This window comes from Condylura cristata, unplaced genomic scaffold (genome assembly GCF_000260355.1).
Source record: "Condylura cristata isolate star-nosed mole 26May11 unplaced genomic scaffold, ConCri1.0 scaffold00011, whole genome shotgun sequence".
Taxonomy (NCBI): Eukaryota; Metazoa; Chordata; class Mammalia; order Eulipotyphla; family Talpidae; genus Condylura; species Condylura cristata.
Genome location: NW_004567112.1, coordinates 18,103,839 through 18,114,638, shown reverse-complemented (window position 1 = coordinate 18,114,638; position 10,800 = coordinate 18,103,839). Strand labels below are relative to the sequence as shown.

The 10,800-nt window shown below is 54.5% G+C and overlaps 1 protein-coding gene across 5 annotated transcripts in view; it reads left to right on the top strand.

Annotated features, from left to right (window-relative positions):
• The first annotated feature begins 333 nt into the window (after positions 1-333).
• The window catches only part of PAX2 (paired box 2), a 72,862-nt gene continuing 62,395 nt past the window's right edge, over positions 334-10,800 (top strand). For 4 of the 5 annotated variants that reach the window (XM_004680532.1, XM_004680530.1, XM_004680533.1 and 1 more), the window contains exons 1-3: positions 334-376; positions 3,769-3,937; positions 4,715-4,912. In XM_004680532.1, coding sequence (XP_004680589.1) covers positions 334-376; positions 3,769-3,937; positions 4,715-4,912 — 410 coding nt within the window. The remainder of the gene's footprint in view (positions 377-3,768; positions 3,938-4,714; positions 4,913-10,800) is intronic. The other variant, XM_012723495.1, reaches the window with a different exon arrangement.

Genomic DNA, 10,800 nt, shown 5'->3' with positions numbered 1-10,800 from the left:
CCCAGCCTCAGCTCTGGCCGCAGCTGCGGCGTGCGCGATGCGCCCCCAGAGTCCCCCGGCCCGGCCCGCCGCCCCAGGACCATTCTGCTGACCGCCCAGCCCCGCGCCCCGACGGTGGGAAGTTGCGGCAGCTACGGTTGCAAGCTCCGGCCGGCCCGGGAGGAGTCCCCGCGGGGGCCGCCGAGCCGTGCCCCCACCCCCGCGCGCCCCGCCGCAGCCGGGCGCCCTCTCACCCCCACCCCCACCGTCCTTCCCTTTTCTCTTCAAGTCCTGAAGTTGAGTTTGAGAGGCGACGCGGCGGCGGCGGCGCTGCTCCCGCTGCTCTGCCTCCCCATGGATATGCACTGCAAGGCAGATCCGTTCTCCGCGATGCACCGTGAGTACCGGCGCCCGGCTTCTGTGGCTCCAGGCTCGCCCTCCCCACCCTGTCCCGTCCCGGCCCGAACCCGGCCCTCAGTGCGCAGACCCCACCTTGGAGGCCGCACAGACCTCTCCCAAAGCCCCCTTTCGTTCTACCTCTTTCCCTCATTTCTCAGCGTTTCTAAAGGTCTCCAGTTTCCCGCTTCCTCTGTCACCCACACTTCTCCTACCTGCCTTCCGACCTTCCTACCTTCCCTGATGCACATCACTTACCTTCTTTCCATCTGCCTGCCCCTTCTGAAGCCTTCGCTCCTCAGCCCTGGCCCTGGCTGCAGCACCCTACGCTCTGGTCACCCACACGCTCTGGTCACCCACTCGCTCTGGAGCGCAGGACTAATAGGGAGGCAGTTTTCAGGGTTCTGTGTTGTGTTGTGTTTTCTCTCTTTCTGTTCACTTCCCCTTCCTCCCTCTCATCTCAATCTTGCTCAAAGTTCAAATATGATCGCCCAGGAGGAGACACCTAACGTGGTCAGCTTCAGCTCAGGACAATCAGGCATGTGGGGGTGGGGTGCCCCCTTCTGACCCTCAACTCCCAGTATCTGCTGGCCCTGCCAGTCCAGCAGAGGCTCTTGTGGGCTGGTTGGAAATACTTCGTTTCTTTCCTACCTCTCCTTCCCCTTCTCTTCGAGTTGGAGGTCCAGGATCGACAGGGCATAATGGTCATCTTTCTCCATCTCTCTCTCTCTCTGGTAAATGCTCTAAAAACAAAGAGGGTTCCAAGGAGAAGTCTAAGTCAGCAAGAGCTGGAGTGGAGGACCCCTGGGCAGGCGACCCCTGGGCAGAGCAAAGCTCTGCTTCCTGCTCTGGCGGCCCCTTGCTGGTCTCTCACTCCCTGGTGAAGATGGTCCAACCAGTGACCTGGCCAGGGGGTAGGCAGAGAGGGAGCAGATGAGTGAAAGAACAAAAGGAAGGCAAACGCCAAAGGTGGGGAGAAAGGAGAGAGAAATCAAAACAAGGGAAAGGAAATAAGATAAAGACCTCGGAAAGGAGGCTGCCTAAAAAGAAGAGAGGGGAGAAAATAAATGAAAAACACGAAAAGAGGGATTACTTTAATGAAATTTGAATTGATCTAATTCATGTCGCATATTTTTAGCCAGGAAAACAATTCTAAGAATTTTTTTTGCAAGGTTTACTGAAAAAGATAAGTAGAAAACTTCCTCATTGTAGATTAATAATTAAGGATGATTTGTAACTTTCACAGGAAACTTTTTAGACCTGGTTTGGGTCTGTGTTTCAGACAAGAGCGTCAAGGAGGGAGAGCTCTGTTTTTCTCTATTTAGCTTTACAGGAAGAGCTTAAAAAATACTCCTGGGATAAAATATATATCCCTAAATAATTTTCGAGCACAGACGATCCCGGCCAGGGGCCTCGGGCCGCCGCGGGTCTCCGAAAGCAGAGCCAGGCTGGCTCCTGTCTGCAGAAGCGGAACCGGACCACTCGCCGCGTTCCCGGATCCCGCCGGCATCCGGCCCGGGTCCAGCCCTCTGACTCCTCTCCCCGGTTCCGTGGAGGCGCTGCGGGCCCCAGCCATCCTGCGGATGGCGCTTTGAAGCCCTAAGGGGGGCAAGGGGAGCTGAAGGTAGTCAGCCGGAGGAAGGGAGAGGAGCCCGGCGTGAACCGGCGCGCTGGCGGGCGGACCCGCAAGCAGCCGCAGCTCGAGTCGGCGCCAGCAGCGGTGGCGCATTCCAGGCCGGACTCCGCGGCGGCTCTCGGCCCCCAGCCTGGACTCCAGCGGTGCCCCCTGCCCATCCCCACCCCTTAGATTGGGGCCGAGGGGCCGGGCCCGGAGCCCGGGGAGGCTGAATTATTCATCTTTAATCTGCCCGCATCTGCCGCCTTTTCATACCGGTAACGCGAGTTCTCCCGGGGCCTAAATTATTAATGGTCAAGCTCGGGCTTGGAGGTGGAGGGTGAAAAGTGGGGTTAGAGGTAGGGAGACAAGCTGGGATGGGGGTAAAAGAAGAGGTTCCGGCCTCCACAGACCTCCAGATCCGAGGCCTCTCCCCAGGGATTTCCCTAGACCTTCCTCTCTGTTCCTGGGAAAGGGGCCGGCGAAGAAAGGAGCGCGATGTTCCCGCTTTTTCCGAAGGTCGCCTGAGGGTAGCAGGGCAGGGCTGCAGGCTGCGGCTGTGTGGCCCGCGGCAGCTGGAACTCGAAGCTCTTGGGATGCGTGTGTGGGTTGATGTCTGGGTGCAGGCTTTCTAGCGTGCCACAGGCCAAGGGGAAGGGGAAATGGGGGCAGTACCCTCAGACACGGGGGCATCTAGTGACCACTTTGGCTCCGAGGTTGGAAGCCCAGCGCCCTGCGCCTGGTCAGGACACCAGATGCCCTTGTGTTGCCATTTCCTGGGTTGCTGCAGAGTCCTGAGAGGACAGAGGGACAGCAAGCTGGCTCTTGACAGCTGCAAGGGTTCCCCATAGCCTTCAGCCCCCCTGGGCAACCTGCACCATATACCTGGACTAGGTGGGCCCCAAACCTGGCTCAGGCGAAGGGCAGGCGGGAGAGGATGGACAGTCGCTGTTCCCCGGCTGCTCCCCTGCTCCTGGTGGCTCTCTGCTACCTCTCTCGGCTTGCAGCTGACCTGGGCCCCTGCCTCTTCAGCCTTCCCTGTTCCACCTGGCTTTCTTGTCCACTAGGGAAGTGAAGGAAATGGGCCTCTCCAATATCTAAAGATATAAAACATAAAGGAAAGAAAAATTCCCAATCAGAAAGCAAAGTAAAAACAGGGAAAGCGTAAGAGAACTCCAAACCGGATTTAAAATAAAAACACAAGGAAAGAGGGAGCAGAAGAAGGACTGTCAGGGACTTAGCTCCGCTCTGTGCTGGGAGCCCTTATAGACAGAGTCGGTGGGCCCAGACGCCCCCAGATCACCCACCTCCAAGCCCTTTCGTGCCTGCAGCGTAGCTCCGATAGCTCCTGCTTGCCTGCTGCTCAGGCGGGATCTGGCCCTGCTCCTTCCTCTTCGGTCAGGCCTTGCTTTGCCTTTCCCCGCCTTCTTTCCTGATGGCATTAATCCCCTGTGCTGTCTTTCCTCTACCTCTTCTCTCTTCTCCCACACCTCGCTTCTCCATTCCTTCCCTCCCATTTCCCCACGCTTCGTCTGGTCTAAGAGCCGCTCTCTTCCCCTGCTCTCTGTCCAGCGTTTCTGTTTCCGCGTCTCTACAGTAGGGCGGTTCCAATCCCCAATCTTCCGCGTTGTGGTCTGCGGCCACCATTCTCCCGTGAATTCGGGAACAAACCTGTCCACCCTGCCTGCTCCCTTCACACGTCCTGGGCCGCGGACCCTGACTAATGGCCGGTCCCTGCTGTGTGTGGGGTGTTGTGTTTTTTTCTTGTCTCTCCCCAGCAGGGCACGGGGGTGTGAATCAGCTCGGGGGGGTGTTTGTGAACGGCCGGCCCCTGCCCGACGTGGTGAGGCAGCGCATCGTGGAGCTGGCCCACCAGGGCGTGCGGCCCTGCGACATCTCTAGGCAGCTGCGGGTCAGCCACGGCTGTGTCAGCAAAATCCTGGGCAGGTGAGGGCCACAGAGCAGCCTCGGGAGATACCCTGCCTCCTCCCTGGGCCCGTCCTGGGTCTCCAGCTCAAGGACTTGGCTGAAAGTTGAGGACAGCAACAAGAAAGGGAGACCCCCGACTCGGGGGTGTCTGGAGAGTTGGTCCTTTTGGCGTGGGCAAAAGGAAGGCGGTGGTGGGGGGCAGGATCAAGGGTGAAGTAGGGTTCAGCAGCACCCCCTTCTGCCCCACGATAAGGAGAGGCAGCCTAGACTCCGGTCTTAAGGAAGGGGGAGTTGCCTCTTCTGGCAGAGTTTATTGGAACTAGGCTGTTGGAGGAACAGGGTGGGCAGTAAAAATGGGTCCCCAAGAGGAGAAGAACCAGCATGGGGGAGGCAGAAGGAGCTCTGTGCTCAGTGCGCTGTGGGAGAGGGCTGGAGCTTGTGCCCCCACCCTGCTCTGACAGGTCTGCGGGGCTCTGCCTGCCTGCGCATCCCTGCCTGCGCATCCCACCTGAGTGGATGGGCTTTCACAGCCAGGCTCACCTGTTCTGGCTGGTGGTTTGACCACCTCCGGGGGGAGCTTCCCCGGGTCCTCCCCCAGCCCCACCCTCCGGTGGCACACCCCTTGCCCTGCAAGCGCCCTCTGAAGCCGGCTCAGTCACACTGGGCTTTTCCTCTCTGTGTTGCTGCCTCTGGCGGGAGAGCGGCTCAGCAACTCCAGGCCTGCAGCACCCCCGCCCCACCCCCGCCACCGCCACTGCCCACTTCTCGCTGACCCCGCCGGCCTTCCCGGCGCAGGTACTACGAGACTGGCAGCATCAAGCCTGGAGTGATCGGAGGCTCCAAGCCCAAAGTAGCGACGCCCAAAGTGGTGGACAAGATTGCTGAATACAAGCGGCAGAACCCGACTATGTTTGCCTGGGAGATCCGAGACCGGCTCCTGGCAGAGGGCATCTGCGACAACGACACAGTGCCCAGCGTCTCTTCCATCAACAGGTGAGCAAGCTAGCTGGCCTGCAGGGCAGACTTCCAGCCCCCAGCTCCTGGCCATGAGGGTGTTTCTCGGCACTGGTGGGTCTCAGCTCTTTCTCTAACTCTCCTTTCCCCTCCCCATCCCCAATCCTCCGGGCAGAGGGCAGCACAGAGATAGACAGACAGACAGGGCAGACTCCAGCTTGGGGCTGGGTATTCCCTGCCAGGCTTCTGCCGGCAGCATCCTGGAAATGAATCCAAGTGTTTGTGGTAATTAAGATCCCAAGATTATACAACTAGGTATCTGGAGACAATCACAGCCCACAGCCGAAGCCTTTAAAATGACCAGTGTCTATTCATTGCTTCCAAACAGACTCCCCTTCTAAAGGCATGCTTCCTTCCCTGGGGGCAACCCTCCCAACCCCCCACCCCCCACCCCCACGTCCTGACTTCGCTACCTAAAGTGCCAACTCCCACAAAGCTTGCCACCCTGGAGCCCAGGCCTTGCTGGCCAGTGCTGCGCCAATTTCCGGCCTGTATGCATGGGTGTTCAGGCCTGTAGAGCCACCAGCCACCAGCAACTGGCAGGGAGTTAAGGAGCCAGACAAGGAAAGGGATGCCAGGCACGGAGGGACAACTCTCGACCCTGAGACTGAACCTTAGGTGATGCTTAAGGTCCAAACACCTCTGGTGCCTGTGTCCAGACCTAAGCTAACACTGACGACAGGTTCAGCACATGGGTATGACACAGGCTAGAGTTGGTACAGAGTAGCACAACATAGTTGTCCCCCAATTCCCACGCCCCTCTGTGTGCTCATTGGGGGGCATATAAGCGCACTCCATGTATGTAGGGGCTGCGCTTCTCTGCCATGGAAACAGCACATAAACACCACAGTAGGCCACAGGACCCAGGCTGGCCTCACCACCACAGAACTGTGCAACCCGCATGAGTTGCAGAGGGTCTTAGCCAGTACTGCACGTCCTGCCCCCCATTTAAGGCAAACCCCCAAGTGGGAAGAAGGCTGAAGGTTTCCTATCTTTGTTATTCTCCCCACTCTCATAAGCTCATTAAAGGACAACTGATAATTCAGATGGTGCTTTCTTGGGAAGCTGGCATCATGTGTCAGGGCTTGGGGTTTTGGTGGGTTTTTTTTTTTTAAGTATTTTGCAAATGATGTGGAATTATCCCAAATCATCCTGAAAACAGCAGGTAAAATTAGCTGGTAGAATGTACCTTGGCTAAAGAAGATTCCCTCTGCCACACTCGTGCTGTAACGTACTGCAAGGCGACCCCAGAAATTATCCCAGTGTGTGCCATCTGTATTAAAATGGTTATTCAGTTATGAACAGGGTAACATAATACTGATCAGCTAATTATACACCCTCCGAAAACCCTCCAGCTCCCTGGGCCTGGCTCAGCCAGGTATTGAAAGCACAGTGATTTGACATTCAGATACCTTCTGAAGGAGCTGGAGAAAGATGCAGGGTTATTTGGAAGAGGGGAGAGTCTTTTGCATTTAAAAACCAGCCTGGGGAGCTGGAAAAGCTTTGGGCTGGAGTGTGGGTGAGGACTGAGAAGGGGACCAACCATTGTTTTCTGTCAGAGATACTGACTCTGCTGCCTGCTGGTCCTGGGAGTGAGTTGGAACTGAGGTCTTGGGAGGACAGCAGCCTGGTGGAGGAGTCAGAGTGCTGGGACTGAGTGCTGGTGTTCTGCAGCGTGATCCCAAAAATGCTGTTGTAGGTGAAAAAATGGAAAAAGAAAATCAGGCTTATGTATGTATCTTAAAATCATTGCTTCCCATGATGGGTGGGCTATTAGAACAATTAGAACAGTCCAGAACCCTGCCCAGCATCCCTTGTCTCCTCTTTTCCCAACATATACCCCTAATTGCCGGAGATGTTTTTGGAAAATGGCTAAGCAAAAGTTGGGAATATTCTCGTCTCAAAAAGTCAGGAGACAGGAGATCCAAGATCAACCTTCAGAAGTCTCAAGGTGCACCCACTGGAATTGGAGACTGTAGGGAGATGACCCCTACAAGGGATGAGAGTGGGAAAGAGTATACCTCAGCTCGAGAGCTCTGAGTTGCAGAATCTGCTCAACTTGAAAGAGCATGAAGGCTTCCTCTGGTATGGAGAGAGAACTAGCCGCCTGTGGGCAGGTGTTGCTGGAGAGGGAGAGGGAGTGGAAGAGAGGATCAGGGAAGCCACCAGCAGCTTGGCGGTCTGTCTGGGTCTGCAGTCCTGTCTACTGGCTTGATTTGTCAAACAGGAGCCGTCAGGGTATTCTTGATTTCACTTTGAGACTGAAACCTACCATGTTCTTATTTTGGAAAAAATTCCAGGGGCTTCCCTGTCTGCTGCTGAGTTGGGGCTAGAGGTGGGTGAGGGGTGTATCTGGGCACCACGCCCTAGCTTCACGCCTGTAGGTGCTTAGCTCTGAGGGGAATGTTTGTCTGAGATGCCTTGTTTCACCCTAAAATCTGATAAAGACAGGGTGTTTCTGCTGGTACTGGTGATGTCAGGAACTTTGCAAATTCTCAGTCGCTGTAGGAAGAGCTTGGAGGTTTTCCTCTTTGCAGAAAGCAAGGTGCACTGGGGTACCGGGCAGTTATTGAGTTTAGAGCTGTATTGTTGGTGAAGTGCCCACTTGTGTTGGATACTTATAGCTGTCATGAGTAACGGTGTGTGTGTGTGGAGGGGCGGTTGAGGGGTAGCTGGCCAGAAAGAAAGTCCAAACATGCTTACCCACCTGAGCCAAATCACAAGGTTTTTCATCTTCTCCCCAAAACAGATGCTGTCGTGCACTTTGAAATATGCTGTTATGGTTATAAACTAAATTGCTTTTCATGCTTTCAAACTGGTTTTGGCTTTCTCTGATCCTGTCGCGATAAAGGCTTGGACACCCAACACACACTTTCCTTTGGCAAATCTTCATAGAAATACCTCTGAGCTAAGAGAGTTGGTCAAGGAAGCCTTCGAAATTTCTCTCTTCCCCACCCCCCCCCCCCGCCTCCTGGGACCACTGTCAAAAATCTCGAGGGTTGAATGGATTGCTTAGCTGTGGGATCTGTCTGACTCATTCTCCATATTGAGTTGCTGATTGCCCAGCACGGACTGCCTAGCTCCTTGGCTTGCATGCTGTCGCTGTAGAAGGCCAGTGTTTACAAACAGGTGACTTGAGAGTAAAACCTAGTGTGGGAAATGACTGGAGGGGAAACGATGAAGGGAGAGCTGTGCTCCTGAGAGGCAGGACACGTCGCCTAGTTGTTCAGCTCAGCAACTGACTAGCAGGAGGAGTTTCCTGATTATATGCCAAAACCTTTGAGTTTAGCTGCTGTCTTGGGCAGGGAAGACAGCTCCCCTGAAAGAGTGGGCATCAACTCCAGAGAGTCTAGGTCTGCTCAAGATTCCCTGAGGGTGCTGCCTTGGAATGAGCTGACAGTCAGTCCATGACTCACTCAACGTTTGCAGCCTGCCCTATACTCTTGGGGCACTCCTGCCGCTAGAGAGTTGGCATGGACTCTTCCACTGTCAATTTCTCACTCATTAGTTGCTTCCTACCCTCTCATCTAGCCTGTTTGGCTCTAAGTGAGCACACTCATTCTCCTCGTGAAGCCACACTGACTTCATGAAGGTTCAACCCCGGTGCTGTGTTAAAGAATACATCCTGTGCCACTTAGCGGTCTTGGTTCTTCACCAGAGGTCAGGCAGTGGGGTGGTGCTGGTCTACCAGCTCTTCATTCAATGGCCTCTCCAAGCCACTTAGCCAGGGGAATGTTGAAGACATGTTCATGGCTGGAGTCAATATCTCCCTCTCTGAAAGTTAGGTTCTAGAACATCGCACATTGGACTGTTGGCCCTGGGCTGCCATGAAAGCAGGCCAGAGGGGGTAGCATTGCCTGCCATGTCTCCATACCCTGGCAATTGCTTGTTGGTCAGGACTGCTTGCCTCAGGGCAAAGAGCGAAGGCAAGTTGGTGGGCCAAGACTACTTCCCATAGAGGAATGGGAGCAATTAAGACTGAGAACATGTCTTCTGTGGCCCTGGGCCAGTGGCCAGGTCACAAGTAACAGACCAACATGCTGTTTCTGAGAAGTCTTGCTTACCCAAGAGGGTCACTTGCTGCTGATGTTGTCTATCACTAGAACTACATGTGAAGTAGGCATGACTGTTGGTTTTCTTATTGCTTAAAATGAGCTGAAGTTGTCTGCCTGAAAGCCCATTTTGGTTTCCTCAGTTATTTTAGACAGGTCATGTTATCCAGTAGTCACATTGGCCTATTTCCTTGTTGACTGGCACAGAGCAGGCCACCAGCATGACTGCCAGTGATGGCTTGCTTGCCCTGCATTCTTAGCTTAGTTAGCTACTCTTGAGAAGAGCTAATGAAAGCTCCCAGTGGGCTTTGAAGGGTGATGCAAAGAAGAAAAAGAGGGAGACCTTAAATGAATGAATAAATGAATGAATGAATGGTGTCCCAACTCTTCTGAGAACTCAATAAAACAATCCCATCAAATTTGAAGAGGCATAAATCTTGTGTCTGCACAGGTGACCTACTCAGTTGCTTTTATTATCGCTCAGGCTGCCCCCATTTATTACCATCCATAGCTGGGCAAAGGAGGTTGCATGGAGGGTGGTCTCCAGTGCAATCCTACACCCCGAGAGGCAACAATCAACCCATACAGCCAGGGATTTCGATGGGAGCTCAGAAAGGGCCCATCTGTCTGCATGAAAACCAATCAATAACTCTGTAACCAGAGCCCTTGTCACAGGGAAATGGACAACACAACAGTTCAATACAGGGGCCACAGGGGGAATTAGCCAAGTGGAGATGGGGCCAGGCACGAGCAGCCCCTAGAGAAGGCACACAGGGTCTGGGGAAGGAAATGCTGGGGAGGGAGCAGGCATGTGCCAGGGAGGGCAAGGGCCTATGGGCACAGGGGTGGGGGTTACTATGCAAAGCAGATTCAGGGGATGAGAGGCACTGTTGGAAGTTGGGGTGATAGGGAACAGTTGGGAAATGGCTTGTTCTGATCCACATGAGATTATGTCATATGTATGATGATATGTGCTCATGGACAAGAATATTACAGTTTTTAGAGAAAGAGCAGCTATTGCAGTAACTGGTGCAGAAGAGGGATCTACACTCTCCACTCCCCTCAAGAGCATGCACTTCAAAGAGGGCCTCCTTATGAGCCCTCAAGGAGTCCAGCTTCTTTGTCAGCAGGCCTGACAAAGGAACACCTCAAGCCGGGGTTCCATCGTGCTCTCCGCTTCCTGGACCTCCGCTTCCTGGACCTCCAGCTCTAGCTACTCTGTAGCGTTTTCCTCATCGTGCTCAGGTCTGTCCTTTGCTGGAGTTGGGGCTCTTGCATTATGAGGAAATGTATGGTGGGAAGAATTCCTTTTCCCTTCCTTGGAAAAAAATGCAGTACAGGGTGCTGGCCTGGCTTGCCAATTCCCTGGTCTCTTCTCTTACCGTGACCTGCACCCCCACTCCACCCAGCCCGGCCAAGTTCCCAGAGTGGAGATTGCAGATGAGAAAGCAGCCGCAGGTGCACCGCGCAGCTCAGCCAGCCCTAGGGGGAGTCTCGACACGGGAGAGGGGTTCCCGACACACTGGTGGAATGGGAAAGAGCAGCTCATCAGCTGGCCCCAAATAACAAGTGAAGTAGAAAGCCACCTGGGGTTTCTCCATCTACCACTAAGCTTGTGGGTGGACATGTTTTTCTCTTGTTGAACAGGTGAGTTGTGTGTGCTATGAAGGTGCAACTGGAATATATTTCCGATAATTTGTGGTTGCAGAGGTGGGACCTTCGGTGTCTGGGGACTTGTGTGCATGCATGTTTGCTGGGGTGCTCTTAGGTGCATCTGACCAAGCAGAGGAAAGAGAGAAAGGCGTACAGGATGCG